Source organism: Ursus arctos, unplaced genomic scaffold (assembly GCF_023065955.2).
Source record: "Ursus arctos isolate Adak ecotype North America unplaced genomic scaffold, UrsArc2.0 scaffold_28, whole genome shotgun sequence".
In the NCBI taxonomy this organism is placed as follows: Eukaryota; Metazoa; Chordata; class Mammalia; order Carnivora; family Ursidae; genus Ursus; species Ursus arctos.
The window spans coordinates 34,468,314-34,484,606 of NW_026622963.1; the positions used below are offsets into that span (position 1 = coordinate 34,468,314).

At 54.8% G+C, this 16,293-nt stretch overlaps 1 protein-coding gene across 6 annotated transcripts in view; it reads left to right on the plus strand.

The window, feature by feature from the left end:
* The first annotated feature begins 6,146 nt into the window (after nucleotides 1-6,146).
* Nucleotides 6,147-16,293, plus strand: part of ALPK3 (alpha kinase 3) — a 56,788-nt gene continuing 46,641 nt past the window's right edge. Inside the window, exons 1-4 of one of the 6 annotated variants that reach the window (XM_044388427.3) lie at nucleotides 6,226-6,304; nucleotides 9,499-9,586; nucleotides 11,336-11,374; nucleotides 14,784-14,905. In XM_044388427.3, the coding sequence (XP_044244362.2) occupies nucleotides 9,564-9,586; nucleotides 11,336-11,374; nucleotides 14,784-14,905 (184 nt within the window). In that variant the 5' untranslated portion in view covers nucleotides 6,226-6,304; nucleotides 9,499-9,563. Of the gene's footprint in view, nucleotides 6,305-9,498; nucleotides 9,587-11,335; nucleotides 11,375-14,559; nucleotides 14,679-14,783; nucleotides 14,906-16,293 lie in introns of those variants that run through there. The other 5 variants (XM_057303715.1, XM_057303714.1, XM_057303713.1 and 2 more) reach the window with 5 other exon arrangements.

Genomic DNA, 16,293 nt, shown 5'->3' on the forward strand with positions numbered 1-16,293 from the left:
GGGCGAGGCTGGTGGCGGCCATGGGCTTACACCCTAGAAGTGGTCCATTAGGGGGAAGTGTGGTGGGTGCCAGCAAGCTCGGAAATGATCCGGGAAACCATCTGTCCGTGGCACCCCTTGGGTGAGCAGTCCTTGCAGCCAGTTGTGGCCACGGTTGCTGAGAGGTAGTAACACTTACAAGAAAAAAACCCAAAAAACTGAGCTGTAGCTGCCGAGGGCTGGCTGCGATACAGAAGGGTCCTTAGAGAAAGACTGGAAGAGGAGGAAAAGGACAGGTTCCCCCTGCAAGAAGACCAGGAGAGGCCTGGGCTGGAAGTGGCCTTTCCCAGCTCTGAGGATGTGGAGCTTGTGTCCCGGGTCTGAGTGACAGCTGCTGCCCCCTGACCACAGAGTCACCCTCTCATCTCATGATTGCTTTACTCTGGACAGGGCCTACATCTGTGGTAGAAATTCCCGACTCCTCCAGTCTGATGTGGAATCAGTAGGCGCACTGGGGAGGGCGCCTGGCTGGAGCAGCTCTATGCTTGAGTCCCCAGTTCCCCTTCCAGTCAAACCAGAATCAGGAGTGGCTCCTTGTAGCCAGTAATCCTTTCACTGGTGTCCACTTACTCCAGATGTGGAGTAAGATGTGGCCACATCTCCAGTCCCTGGAGCGCCAGAGTGACCAGCTCATCCCGGAGTGGCAGGACCTGGAGTCTCCATCCTCCAGGGTCAGGGGCTCAGCTGCGCGAGCCGGGAGCTGTGGGGGTCCTTGGAGGAAGGTCAGGCGAGCACTCCAGAGAACTGCAGACTCCCTAGCAGGGAAGGCAGCTGGCAGCAGAAGGCAGTAGGCCCTCATGGGGGTGGGGGTGGGGGGCAGAAATCTAGGGCTTCATTGAGCTCAGGGCTGAGACCTTTAAAATGAGTGGAATCAAAACAAGGAAAAACAGAAGAAATGGGAGGGGTGGACATGTGTTTGACTCACTTACCCTGCTACTGAGGACTTGGTGTGAGATGGGCCACAGACCTGGGTTTCTTGGAAGACTGGAGTGGAAGGTGATGTTGCTTTGTAAGGAAGGTCTCACTGACCTCCAGCCTCAATTCCTATGCCATCGCTTGTGGAATAGGCCACCTCTGTGTGAGTCAACACAGGTGCCAAGAAGCAAAATAAGATCTTGAGTCTATTGACCAGAATGGCGTTGGTGATAGCCATACTGTGCCCGGACGAGCTCACAAGTGCAATGTGACATTTGCGGCACAGCAGCTTACGGTGGGCACTGGCAAAGCGGACTTGTTCCCAGGGGAGCATCCAGCATGGGGTAGGGCTCTCCGGGCCGTTCCACCCAAGGACCTACTGCGGGAACTTTCGTCAAGAAAAGAGGTGTCTCCTGACCAGTATTTTCACGACTTTCCAGGGCTATTCTATCCAAAAGACCTCCACTCTAGACTTCCTCTGTGTGGCCTCAGAGGGCACAACAAGAATTAGACTCAATAAAAGGAAAATCCTCCTGAAAATGAAGTGGGCTGCCTGGAGGAGGAGTATTCCCAACGAGAGGAGGAGGGGGTTACCACATGATGACCAAGTCTGCTTCCTGCAGCCCCCCACCCCGTTTCCTTCCTTCCACATGTTCTTCCACTCAGACCTCTCCCTGCTCCAGGCCAGGGAGCCAGCTCTGACCCCACTCAGGGACCTGCCTCTGGTCCCTCTTGCTGGGTGGGTCTGGCTCCGACCTCTGCTTCGGCTCTGGTCATTGGGCTGCTTCTGTCTTGTTCAGGAGGCCAAAGTTTGCCCTTTATAACCTAATTCTGGTAACTCATTACTGCTTGATAATGTGACTGGTTTCCTCTGAGCTCTTTTGAGCAGCAGAGGTAGTGAGGGAAGGGAAAGAAGGGGTAAATATGTCTGGGAAAAGCAAACAATCACCCTCCTAGGTTGTGAGGAAGGAGGCTGGGCGGGGGAGGGCAGGGAGAGCTGAGAGCAGGCGTTCCAGGGCCTTCTAAAGAATGATGTACATCCTGAAGCAGAGGTTAGTAGGACTCAGAGATGCTAGCTAGTCTGTCCTCCTTCAGAGTTGAAGTTCTTATCCGATGGTCTCACGTTTCCCTGTATTTGAAGGAAGAGTTGACCACTGCAAGTGAGGAGGGCAAAGGGCAGGTTGGAATCTTGTTTGGAGCTGTTGCTATAGGGAAAGGAAAAGGTCAGCTTGGGGGATTGGGAAAGGATTGCCCAGCTGCCCGAGACCGGACTCAGGTTAGAAACCAGAGTTGGCCAGCCTTGGAGCAAGAAGCCACAGCCAGATTCCAGGTTAGGACCTGGCAAGGCGAATGTAGTAGGAGTCAAGGGCCAAGGGAGACGAGACCTCTGAGCAGAGTACGGTTGTCATCGGAGTCATTGTCCTCCCCGCACTTGTGCCTGTGTCCATACAGGGAGGAGGGGAGGTGGATAAAGGAGCCAAGGAGAAACTCGAGACGGCAAGTTAGGGGTCTGGAGTTGCCCTAAAGCGGAGGGCAGGCTTAGTAGGTGGATAACAAAATGGCATTTTAGAGGTGGAGAAACTCCTCTGATGAGATTCAAGTGACGGGCATTTGATTAGGTTGCTAAAGGGAAGTGGGGGTGAAGGTCTTCGAGAGGGTGAGGTCAGTGGACCCGCTGCCAGTGTGTTGGCTGAGTTATTAGAAAGGCAGGGATGATGGCAGGGGGCCAGAGCCGGGTACACAGTGGCGCTCACTGCAGTGGCCTGAGCTCACTAAGTTCAGGGGGAGGATGGTGAGGCGCGTGGAATGGTGTCCTGGCAGCAGGTAAACTTTGGGTAACGTAGGCTTCAAAGGAAAGCAGAAGGGGAAGACGGAACTAAGTTGGAATACAAGGTGTGTTCGCACTCCTCTAGACCTCGAAGAGAGGGGCTCAGGTGGTTTGGCCAGCGTGTCCCGGGAGCCCCAGCCATTCCGGGACAGGGACCAGCTTCCCCAGCTGAGCTACGTATGGTAAGAACAGCAGCCCAAGACTTTCCTACCACAAGTGCCTAGTTACTCCAGGGCCCTGGGAAGTGCAAAACATCCGGGAGAGGGGGTCCTGGCACCACTAACAAACTCCTACGATGCTTCATCAGTACGAGTATCTAATAGCAAAACTTGGATTATGTTTTTTTCCAAATGCAGAACAGCATGAGCCTCTCCATGCCCTTTCAGCAACATGCGCGGACCTCTATCCGAGGTTCTATCTTTCTTTCAGGCTGGAGAGTTTCTACAGCGTACAGACTCTCACATTTATTTCTGTACCCTCAGCACCTGGCATAATGCCTGGCATGGAGTCGTTAGTAATTACTTAATAAATACTTGCTGAATGAACAGCCATGACCTACAGGATCATAGAGGGAATGCCTCATTCCTCTTTGCAAAGGAGAAAGCTGAAACTCAGGGGTGGGGAGCCATTTGCCCAAGGTCACACTCAGTGGGAGAGGAGAATTAGAACCCAAGTCTCTGGACTCCCAGCCTAGGACTTGACACCTCTCAACATGTCCTCTCTCTCCTGCTAGACTGTAAGCTTAGAGAGGAAAGAGATTGCCTTTTTGACCTCTCCCTCCCCGAGTGCCCTGGCACTCCTCACTCAGCTCTGCCCTGTCCTCATGAAAGTCTGCTTCTTAACTTGGCACATGACAAGAAGCGGGAAGGATAGATCGTACACTAGATGATAGGAGCAGGACTCGTGAAGGTTTAGGCAAGAAAGAAAGGGAGTGGGAAATTAAGATGAGCTTTAACTAAAAAAAGGTACAAGTTTGCACTCAGGATAAAAAAGCCTTTACAAGCAGGAGTAGGAAAGACTTAGGTGAATAGTAATTCATGCTGAACACTCACAGGCTCAGGATCAATGAAACAATTTGGCTGTGAAAACGCTGTTGCTAGTGAGTGGGGCCCAAACCCAGAGAGGTGCTAATTCAGTTGTAGGCTGCTAAATGGGGTGACCTCTGTGTGGGTCACTTTTTCAAAAGGAAATTGATCAATTACAGGGTCACTAGGGTGACTAGTGGTACCATATCCATGGTCATATGAGAGGTGGCCTCAAAGGGAAGTCTAGCTTCCTTGCGGACCAGACAAAACCTTCCAGATCTGGCCTTAAATGTCTCTTTCCCCATCTTTATACTTGAACAACATGCCCACCAGGCTCTTCTGTATCTCCATATCTTTGCCCACACTCTTCCCTCCATCTGGAATATTCTGTCTGTCCTGTCCCCCACCCCCACGCCAACAGTCTACTTGGTGAGCACCTATGCAATTTTCAAAATCCTTCTCAAGTTCACTGCCTTGTAAACCATCCTAACCAAAACCCCAGGCAACCCACTCTTTTCTCTATACTTTCATGCTCCCCTATACATAGTTTTGTAATTGGACGTTTCCTCTTCGTTGTAGTTTGTCTATATGCCTCTTTCTCCTATTGGACAAAAGTTTCTTGAAAGCACAGACCCTTGACTCCTACCTGTAGCACATTGCCCTAGCATGATCCATGGGTGTTCATACGACTTCAACAAATGAACCAAAACGTCAAGCATGCTTTCAAATGTTTGGAGGACTGTCCTGTAGATAACTGAAGAGATTTCAATATATGCACCTCCAGAGAGCCAACAACAAGGATAAATGGGGGCATGTGGTCAGGAGACAGATCTGGGCTCACTGGGAGAAACTGCCGTAGTCAAGACACATTCTACCAACAGAAGCCTAATTCGAAGCAGCTTGAGCATGGGGGAAATTTTGGGGTCCACAGATTCGACGAGCTGGTCGGACTGCCAACCTACAAGGTCAGGGACAAAAGTGGATTTCAGGAACACCTACAGTGATGTACCTGGAAGCCATGAGGACTCTGAGCCCCTTGCTTTGCTTCTCCCTCTGTGAGCTTCCTTCTTCCTCACTGCAGACTGGCTTCCTCCACCAGGCAGGAAGCATGGCTGCTGAAAGCTGAGACTTCACAGCTCACCGCTTTCCAGCACAGAGAGGCTGCTTTTCTCCCCCAATTCCAGTTAAGAAAACATTTTGGTGAAGAACTCCCATTGGCACAGCTTGGCTGTGATGCTTACCTCTGTGGTCAGGGAGATGGGTACCACGAAGAGCCTGGCTTGAGTCAGCTGCCAGCCAGCCGAGGTCAGGGATGGGGTCACGGAGGAATGAGGCAGTTGTCATTGCAACCACACCGCGAGAGTGGGGGAGGAGCCATTTCCAACAGGAGTGGGAATGCACATGCGTGCAACTTCTGGGACAGACGGGTGGTACTCCTTTGCTCTAACTTCTTAATGATGGTCATAGCCATCTGGCTGCAGGCACTTTCTGGATGTTTCCAAGGATAAAGGAGAAAAAAACAATGGATAAATATTGGTCATTCCCAATATTTAGAACTAGGCTTAGGCAGCGCTTACAATCTTACTCTTAGAAATTGTTGAATGGTTGTTTTCTGAGCATCAGGACTCTGCCATTTCCCCCCTCAGGTGCTGAGAAATCCAGGCTGGGTAATGTAGGAGATCCAATTATTCTGGAAGTGTTTTTGAGCCCTTCATCTGTGCTAGGTAATGGAAGGGAACCCAAGACACAACCAGAGGAGCTCCATGAGATGTGCGGGCTTGCCTAGGTCTGCACCAACAGTCCCTGGCAAGGCCGGGTCAGCGGGGCTGCCACCAGGCAGAAGGGGGCCGTCGCTGGCTGCCTGGGCGCCCACCGAGTGGAGCCCAGGCTCCAAGCGGCTTGACGCCCCCCTGGCCTTCGCCTGGCCTGCTTCACCAGCTCCGGGTACTTCTGCACCTTCCGCGGCGCGAAGGCCGCGGGGCCCCCGCTTCCACAGTTGCCACACGGCCCCGGGAGCGGGGAAGGACGGTTGGCAGGAAGTCTGCGTCCTGGGGTCTGGAATTTGGGGCACAGCGGGAGGCCTCCCGAGGCCCTGGGCCCCACGCCGGGGCGGCTGCGGGCGCAGCGGGCCGCGGGCCGGGAATGGACGAGCGCAGCAGAGTCGGCCTCTCGGGCGAGGCCCGGCGCCCCCCGGCGCCTCGGAGGCCGCGCTCGCCGGCCGGGGCCGGGGGAGGGACAGCAGCAGGTGACTACGGCCGGGCCGCGGGGCTATAAATAGGGGCGCGCGTCAGCCGCGGGCGGGAGCGGCGGCCGGCGGGGCAGGGGCCTGGCGAGCGCGCGGGGCCGGCGGCGGGATGGGGTCGCGCAGGGTCCCGGGGCGCGGCTGGGGCGCGGGCGGGCGGTCCGGGGCGGGGGGCGACGGCGAGGACGACGGGCCGGTGTGGATCCCCAGCCCGGCCAGCCGCAGCTACCTGCTCAGCGTGAGGCCCGAGACCAGGTGAGTGGCGCGCCTCGGGGCCGGCCGGGCGGCGGGCGGAGGCCATGGCGACGCCCTCGAGGGCACCCTGGCGCCCTCCTCCCGAGGCCCGGGCCGTGGCTGGGCGCAGTGGCCCTCGGGCCGTCGCGGCTCCTCCTGACCGCTCAGGGCCTGCGGGGCCTCGGGCCTCTGGCAACGCGAGGCTCGAGAGAGAGAAGGGCCCACTCCGGGGGTGATTCCACAGGGGCCTGAAGGCCTTCCTTATCTCCCGTACCTCGCTCCCGTCCCCGGGTCCCATCGGCTCCCTCACCCCATACTCAGCTACTCCCTGGCCTCGGATTCCACAGAGAGCGATAAGGAAAGCCAGAGTGGCTGAAATTCCTCCCGGGCTGGAAGGGAGGGGCAGAGCATTGGCGGGGTAGGGGCATAGTGGGAGTGGGGGCGTTGGGGGGGGACCACCCCGAGTGGGGGCTACTTAGCTCAGGGGGCGGTGGTGGGGGGGGGTTCACCAGAAAGAAATAAGGTTCTTATTTCTGTGCAAATAAGGTTCTCCCTCTAGGCCCAGGGCTGTGGTCTTCCCCAGGATCTTTGTGGGGGCTGGTGAAGTGCAGGGGTGGGATGAGGTGCTGGTTGGCCCTGTCCGAGGAATCAGAGTTTGCGGTTCTGAGGGAGCCAAGTGCCCTGCCCAGTTTGGGGGAGTGGGATGCCAAGGGAAGGGTCCAACTGCTGAGCCCTGTACTTCTCTGCCAAGAATTAGAGGTGTGGTTGCTTGTCTTAGGAGCTAGACTACCCACAGATATAAGACACACAGATAGTCAACAGAGAGGCCTAGGCGCTCGGAGGCACCCAGACACCCAGGCACACGTGCACTGCCACAGAGACGGGAATTTCCTGCCCCCTCTGGGCAGCTCCGTTTCCCTCCAGCTCTGGAGCCTGTTTTCCAAAGGGAACTGTGATGGTTGGCTGTTGGGATAGTGGTTGCGTCCCAGCCCCAGAGCCCTGGCTCGTTGTAGGTTATGTGGAAAACAACCACTCATTTGAGATGCTGCCTGGGGACCTCTTGTCCTCCGTTCCTAAAACAGCACAAAAACAGGCATCAAGGACATTCAGGAAAAGTCCCAGGCACTTCCTCATGAATTGGCTGAGTTCTGTTGACCTTGGAGTTGGAAAAGTTCAAATGTAACCGGAACCGGTTTCTGCATAAAACTCGTCAAATGGTGTCACATGTCTGGGGCAGGGCTGAGGGCTGGTGTTAGTGACTGAGTCAGACTGGACATGGCCCCTGGCTGCCAGGAAAGAATGCCCCTTCCTCCGAACCCTTGGCTCTATGGAAAAACTGGAATGAACCTTGGGCATTTGTTCCCGTCTGCGGTGAAGCTGACTGCCTTGTAGGAGCCTCACACTTGTCTCACACTTGTCACAGCGACTCGCCTGGGCTTTGCCTCCTGCATCTGGCCTTTGTCAATACCAGCAGAACACACAGACGAGAAGCAGCGATGGAGGGAGGGAAGCAGGGGTGGCTTGAAAACCAGGCAGAATGGGGCAGGCACTGGATCTGGACTGGGAGAGAACAAGCTGGCGAGCAGACAGCTAGCTGGCTGAGCAGTCGTGTGGTAGATGATTTTTAATTGCCTGCCTGATGAGCACAAAGCAGTGTCCCAGCTGGAGAACTGCAGGTGGGGGGAAGCAGCCGGTCCAAGTCCCCTTGCACCTAAGTGCAAATACTCTTAGAAGGACACTCATTTCATCAGGGGCTTGGAGGAGGCAAGGCTGGGGCAGTGGGAGAGGGGGCTCTGTTTTGCCCCTGCCGGCTGGCTGCAGACCCCCACGGGTCCTCAGGGACAAGGAGGGCGAGATTTATCTCACATCTGGAAAAGCCTCTGGCCAAAGAGGGGGAAATGATGCCCAGTTCCCTAGCAAGGCCTGACTCTTGTGTTAGAGCAGGCAACCATGCAGTCTTCTGTCCCTCACAACAGCCTGACTGCCTGTGGGGATGGGACGAGGGCCCAAGAGATGAAGGAGAAAGAGGGTCCCTTGAGGACTTTGCCAGCTGTCCTTGGCTCCAGCCCAGATGAACCCTGACTATCCCAGAGTCCTGACTGGTTAAAGAGGCAAGTTCTTTCCCACTCACTCTTGGCTCCAACATTTTCTGGGTCTACCTCTCTGCATGGAGCTCACGAGGCATCATTCTCAGGGGCCCAGTGATGATGGGCTGCCTCTGGGAGCTGATGGACAGCTGGGCTGGGGGCTGAGCCACCCGGAGCCTTGGCCCAGGTCTAGAACCTGGCTCCCTGTGCCTATCTCCCCTCGCCTAACTGCACGGCCCTGAGGTGGTTTCCAGACTGTAGTCAGCTCGAGGATATTTCCAGTGCCCACTGGGGTCAGAGGTCCAGTGTGCAGATAGTCCCAGCAAACTGTAGGTCCAGCCCCCTAGCACATCCACCCTCTGGGACCTCGTCCCTGTAAGAAGGTGGGGCATGGGGACTAGAGTAGGGTAAGGAACTACAGTTGGGTGGAGTGACACTCAGAAATTTCAGAAGTCCCTGCCCTCTCATTTCTTGGAGACCCTGGCCCACGTGGGCTCAGAGGAGCTGCAGAACCTATGATACCTGCTTGGGTCAGGTAGGCTCTCTCAGGCTTTCAGGGAAACTGAGTCATCAGGTTCGGACTTTCCAAGGGCCTTTTATGTCCCAGAATATATGGAGAATGGGAAGAATGGGCAAATGGGAGACCCTGGCTTCCACAGCCAGTCCTGGCTCCCTCCAGGCTCACTTTCCTGCTTTACCAAGAGACCTTTCCTTCCTGGGCCCTGAATTCCCATTCTGTACAATGAAGGTGGCATTAAGAACTCTTTTAGGCCTTTCTGCACCAACGTTTGATGCCCTCAGATTCTGACCCCCTCACCATCAGTAAAGGGAGGTGCTCCTGCCTGGGTGAGATCCTAAGCCTAGCTTTGGCCCGGTCAGCAGGGCATAGGCAGAGCTCCCACCCACTGAAGACAAGGTGCCTCCATGGCACAGGACTCCTCCTGACCTCGCTAATGGGGGAAGGGTGAGGCCTAGAGGAAGCAGGACAGGGGACAGAGTGGCATAAGCAGCTCTAGAGAGAGCCAGGGCGGGGTCGCTATCCCGGCTCAGGGTCTTATCTACTTGCAGGTGGCACCTGTCATTTTCCTCTTGGAATTAGAGAGCTGATTCTCTCCCTCTCCTTCCCAGGGAAGAAATCCAGACCCAACAGAGGAGAACTCTCTCAATTACGAGGAGAAAGGCAAAGGAAGTTCATGGTCAGGAAAGGATGGAGTTGGTCAGTGTCTGGGAACCATGCGAGGTTCTGCCCACCGGCCTCCAGAGGATTTTTAAAGCTCTGAGCAAAGGCAACTGCTTCCTTGCTCTTCCCATCTTCTCTGGAGCAGCGGCTCCCTCTGGGGGGCACCCTTCCTGTTTGAAAGATGCTCTTGCATACCCTCTCTCTTCCTTCTTTCTCTCTCTCTCTCTCCCTTCCATAAAACATCTGTTGAATGCCCGCTGTCTGCTGAGCACTGTGCTGGGAGTAGGAAAGCTACAAAAAGAGCTAGGTCTGAAGGCGGGGCGGACAGGGGTTAGGTGAGCAGAAGGAAGGAGGGAGGGCCTTCCGAGCAGGAGGACGGAAGTATGGGCTCAGAGGCCAGGAGTGGACATGTCCATGGCAGTTAGGAGCACGTCTGGTTCCAGTGGAATGTGGGTGTTGGGAAGTAGAGAACCATGGTTGTAGTGGGGGTGTGAGCTGATCGGGGAGGACCTTAAGTGCCCAATTAAGGAGTTGAGACTCAGCGGGGAGATTGTCGCATCTTTTTCAGGGAAGTGGTGTGATATGGGGGGGGTGAAGGAGGAGGGGGCTGAGGTGGTCATCAGATATGGAGCCATGGGGGTCTAGATCAGGGCACAACAGCAGGAGTAGCGAGAAAGGGAGAAAGAAGGGCCAAGAATTGTTGACCGGCGGGACTTGGGAGCTGGAGGAGAGGGAGGAGTCCGAAGTAGATTTACAGTTTGGAGTTTGGGAGGAGGCTGGAGGTGGCCACGGACCCAGGAGCCCTGGACTGGAAGCCGTGTTTTGGGGCAGAGGAGGAGTTTGGGGTTTTGGTTATAAAGGGACAGCCTTTCTTGTGGTTGGAGAAGTAGACACGAGGGCCGCAGAGCAGGCTGAGTTGCTGGTCACAGAGGGAGAGCTATCCCAGTAGGGCCAGCTGAAGGGGGTCAGTATGGAGGGGGTGGCCCCAAGGTCTCCCAAAGGGCTGTGGGACAGTGGTCCTAGACTCCCATGAGGTGTTCGTGTTAGGAAAGGTGGAGGGAGAAGCAAGTGGGGTGGTGTCGCTGTGTGGGTCCTCAGCCCCCAGTGGCCAGTGCAGCCCCCAGCTAGTGTCCACTTTGAGCTGCCCCGGGAAGGAGGAGTGATCGGGGCCTGTAGGCGTAGTGGGCTTTGTGCTGGTCTGACCGAGCTGGGTGCCTCCTGGCTCCTGCTGAATTAACTGCTTTGTTTTTCTCCTCCTCTTCTCTCTTCCAGCCAGTTTGCCTTGTGTGGCCCCTTTAACCATACTTTAACCTATTAATGGGTGTTCTCCAAGCCACCTGTGTCCTTCCCAGCGTGGTAGCGGATTTCTAGGAATGGGGGCTCTTCCCCCCCAAAAGGCTGAGGGTTGAAGCAGGAGCTGCCCCCAGGCTGATGTGCTGTGGGGTGGGGGCCGTGCCAGGCAGCCATGAGCCCCTCTCTGGGGGCCAGTGACCCAAGTGCCTGGGACACATTTTTCTCAAAGCGCAGCCCCAAGGGGCCTCCTTCCTGCCTAACCATCCCCCTGGACTCTGCCGCACTTAACGAGCTCTCAGTTTCAGATGCACTGGTGTCTGGTGGTGAGGCCACTTGCTAACCGGAGCAGGCCAACTAAGACAGCTGGTCCCTTTTAATAGAAAGGCCTTGGGCCCCAGATGGTGGCCAATTAATACTCTGCAGAATGTTGTTGGTTTCGCCTCCTTTCCTTGCTTTTTGGGCCTAATGATTCCATTTGCTGTTTTCGCTTAGCTTATCAAGCAACCGGTTGTCTCACCCCAGCTCTGGAAGGTAAACGCACATTACATTACATTTCTCTGACTGCTTTTTTTTCTTGGGTCTGGGCATTGAAGGGTCTCGGGGTGACAGCTTGTGCACTAACGGGGCTGCATGGGGTGAGGGGAGGGCTGGAGGGCGGCGGGCGGGGAGTGTGAGAGGGCACTCTTGTGAGCACGGGTCTCGCAGGGACCAGAATTGATTTCTGCATGGACCACTGAAAGGCTTCCGGGGACCCAGAAACAGGCAAGGCTTCCTGAGGTGCCTGCTGCCATGTCTCTGCGCCCCCGGGAGAGGCACCACGGGGCCCGGACAGGAGCCACCAGGCATGGGACCTGCTTCCCAATCCGAAGTCTCCACGGTGTTTGTAATCCCATGTCTAGGTTGGACACCTTATGGTCGATCTTCTGACTGTGGTCCCTGCCCTAAATGGTTCCCCCCTCAGTCCCCTAAGTTCTTTTACCACCTCTTTCTCTCATTCCCCTCTCCTTCGGCTCTCTCCACTCCCGGCTGCAGGACTGTGCACTCTTTGAGGGCAGGGAACACCTCGTTAGCATATTCCTGCATTCCTGTTCTCTGACTCTGCTTCAGAGGCAGGGCAGGACCTGAGCAGACCCACGGTGGGTCGGGGTGCACCCATGGAATGCCTGTCCTCTTGCCTCCCAAGCTGGGGACAGCTTTTTACCGCTGGCTGAGCTGACTTTTATAATCAAAGTGGGAACATTTCCTGGCTCTCTCCCACCACTTGGGCCTCATCCAGACTCTGGTAGATTTGGGGAGAGTTGCCTACAGTTTCTTTACACAGAGAAGGATTCCTGAGTAGCCAACTGGCCCCCCACATAGCTAATAATGTCTACAGGCATGATTAGGACCTACCATATCCGTTCCCTTTGATATAAGAGAGCACTGAGGAACCTTTGTTCTGGGTTGGTTCAGGGTCTGCAGGGGTGGAAGAGAAGGCATCACAACCAATTCTAAGTGGAGTGCTAAGTGCTAAAAGAGAAAGGACCTTCGGTGTTTATTTAAAGCAAGGCAAAGAACCAAACCTGAGAGCAGAGTTAAGTTCCTTTGAACACCACGAAAGCCAGCGATTCTGGTGTTCCTCAGAAACACACGATGAGGCTGTGATATCCTTATGAAGTCACAGAGTTGGAAAGCCTTGGAGGTGTCAGGGTGGGACCAGACCATTTCCAGATGTGTGGACTTCTGGCTTTCCAAGACCCTGGAAGCAGCTCATTCACAGTCCATCAGAGTGGTCTGGAGGAGGGGGACAGAAAGTGGGTGACAGGCAGTAGATAGCGTATGCAGGACTCTCCCTGTCTCCCCGAATGCACCCCAGACCCACCTCCGAGAGGGCTTTCGGCTAGTCATGCCTTCGAACAGTCATGCATGATTTTCCCATGCCAGCATTTTCTGTAATGTAGCTTAGAACCCTAGCGTGGGAAGTTGGAGAAGATGAGTGTTCTTTCCCGCTCAAAGTCAGTAACTAGCTGTGGCTGGATTGTCTAGCATGAGCACGGCCTCTGCAAATTTTCCTTGAACAAGAATTTCCCCGTCTTCTCGCGGCAGCCCATTTCCAGTAGCTTATATCCTCAGACTCGTCCAAGCAGCTTCATCCTTACAAGCCTAAGCTGAATATTGGCTCCCGGCTCGTGGTCAGGAGTAAGATAGGGTTCAGGTTATGGAGGGAGGACCGAATGAGGGATGTTTTGAATTAGATGCAACATCACGGAAGTCCAATTCCTCTTGGCCCGGCAGTTTCTTCTGGCAGCTGGTGGCTGGGACTTGGTATGCCCCAAGGTCAGAAATTTGCTCTTAGTGCAAGACCAGCAAGAAACATTTTCATGTTCTCTTCCTGAGCGTCAGGGAGTTGAAGAACCCTCTATTCCTGAGTCGGTGAGAGGAAAAGGACAAGCCGTGTATGAGAGAGGAGTTCTAGACGACAGTGTCACAGGGAGTGGCCTAGAAGCCTGGTTGCAGACCCAGTTCAAGCGTTCAGGTGTGTGAGAGTTTAGGGTCCCCTTTCTGGGCAGTCTTTGTCAGGGAGGGCTCCTGCCAACTCCCCGAAGGCCCAGGCATCTGCATTCCTGTGGAGACACCACGGCTGGAGCCCTGTTGGTCCAGAAGTCTTCCCTGATTCCAGACGCTCTTCCTGGGATAGAACCTTTCTCCTCAAACTCAAGTCCAGAATGACATGCCCAGAAACGATGAGCTGAATGTGGAAGCTCTCCCCACAAAGCACAGGGTTGTAGCCCCTTGTTGCTGCGCTCCCACAGATCCGCCCCGGACCCCTGGTGGAGAGGGCTCAAGCAGACACGCATTGCCTGGGTGCCCGCCCCTCCTCCGAGGCACAGAGAAAGGCAGACCCTCCTGCTTCTGTTCACTTCTCTCCTCACAGTCCTCACTGCTGCTCACAGTGGGCTGTGTGAGTGGGGAGGGGGGAAGGGCTGGGCACGGCTTGTGCACCAGACAACCTGGCTGTGTGGTTACGCTTCACGCCTAGGGACGCATTGTGTCTCTGCTGGCCCACGAGAGGTTTGGCATGGTGGTTTGCTTCCTGTGCCCAGGAAGGAGAGGACTACATGCTAAGCAGTGTCGGCGAGTCCGTGCTGGACTCAGTGAGGCTGCAAATGCCCTTGAATTCTGGGCGGCAGACTGTCACAATGAACTCAGAGTCCTGGCTTTTGTAGGGCTGGATCTGTGTATGGTTTGGCAGCCGTGCTGGTTGGTCTTAGGCCTGGCGGCCATGTATTCACTTGAGCATGTGGTATCCGGGGATCCAAGAGCAGACTCTCTTTTCTGATACCCCTGCGAATTAGAGCCTTCCTTTGGATCTAGACCCCTGGCATTGGCTGGCTTATTCTTTGTCTACCATGGTCTTATGCTCATAAATTTGGGGTCTTTTCTTCGGAGCCCAGACATTAGGAGTGGCCCCTGAACTGTGTATCCTTGAGAACTGACTGGCTTTTCCCTCTTTGGCATGAACGGAAGCTCTGCTGTGCTAGGGTCTCTGTCTCTGAGGCTGGACCTATCTGTATGTGTGCCACCCCCATGCACGAGCTTTCCTGGAGATAAATGGTAGAGGGTAAAGCAAGGCCCTCCAGTAAGGATGGGAAGGGGACCCCAGGGCTGGTGGTTTGGCATGCTGAGGAGCCTGGCCCATGGTCAGAAGCCTGCCTATTGTAATGGGTCTGGATCAGGATTCCATTCCGCCCCTCTGTACCATCCCTGCCCCCAACCTGGCCAAGAGATCTGACTCCCTTGAAGAAAGACTTGCTCAGGTACTGGAGCCATGGCCACAGGATGATGGATGGATATGGTAAGACTTAAGTTGCTTTGGACAACACCAGTCCAAACCGGGCAATACCAGATATCTTGGTGGGTGGGGGAAGGCCACTCTGAAAAGTTCTTTGCCCTCTCCTAGGAGCACCTTCTGCTCCATCATTGCTCAACTCACAGAGGAGACCCAGCCGCTATTCGAGACCACACTCAAGTCCCGGGCTGTGTCTGAGGACAGTGACGTCAAGTTCACCTGCATCGTCACAGGTAACGAAGCCGTCTGTATGATCCACACCAGGATCACTGCACAAAGGAGGGTCCCAGGGGGCCATGGGGACAGGCATGGAAGGGGTTGGCTGTGTGAGCAAAACGGTGCAAGTTCACATTCGTTTCCTTAGCTTTCCGTCCAGTTTAGTCTCCCTGTGTGGCTGGGGTCCCTTCTCCTCCATTCTGGAGCCACACACACACCCTGCTCTTCTTCAAAACCTGTCTTCAGTAAAGATTCTTTTCCCTCGGGCAAATATATACAACTAATGAATCTCAGTTGCAAGGAAAGAAAATTGAAAAAGGTTTTTGAGGCCATCTCCCTTAAATATCCCCATTTTAGAGTTGAGCGGTTCGAGGCTTGCGAGTGTCAAGCCTGAGAGACTGTGATGTATAGTGATTCTGACTGCAGACCCAGGAGACAGACCGCTTGGCTGGATTGCTGATTCGTCCCCTTTCCAGTTATGTGATATGGAAGAGGTTGCATAACCTTGCATGACCTCACAGTGCCTCATCTGTAAAGTGGGGATGATAATAGCATGAACCTCAGAGGGTTATTGTGAGACCGAATGCAAGCATTTGGAATAGTGCCTGGCATATAGTTAGTACCATGTAAGTGTTAGAAATGAAGATGACTATTATTTGCATTTCACTGAGCTCCATGGTGGGATTTGACACAACAGGAAGGAGAGTGATACTCCTTGGGAGGGGAGGGTGGTGTAGTGGGAGTACTGGAAAGCCGGCCCTGAGCATGGCCTCTCCTCCAGACCTCCTGTCGCACAAGCCTGACCTGCTTGTGGGCCTGCAGGACTGCCCCTCCCAGCCGTGCAGCCATCAGACCAAGGGGCCCAGGTCAGGCTTCCCTCCGAGAGCCCATTCCCCACCCCCCCAGTAAACCAAGGGCATTGGTGGTTTTCCAGCTGTGACATGCCCTGATTCTGGGGGACCTGTCCGCCCAGCCATCTAAACAGCTTCTCTGGGACTGGGTTCCCCCAGGCAGTTCTCACCCTTACCCAGAACCCTCTGAGCTCCAGGCTGAGAACGCTGTCTGTTCCAGGGGACGCAGACATCTGCCCGTACACCTTACCTCTGTGAGGCATAACACATTTTGCAACATTCATCTGTTTCCATTGTCATTGGATTCTTACCAAACCTGGTGAAGTAAGGGTTATTATTAGTCAGATTTTACGGAGAAGGAACCCAAAATAGGTTAGGTGACTTGCCAAAGTCTACAAAGCTGGTGAGGAGGAGACCCTACTTCTGCTCTCTGTAGCATCTGAGGCTGCTTGCTTATGCCTGCGTTGTGACTGCGGCACTAACCGTTTCCTGGAAGAACTGGCTCTTTCACAAATCTGTGCTTTTATGTAAGCTATTTTCCCTTTTTAGAAAGT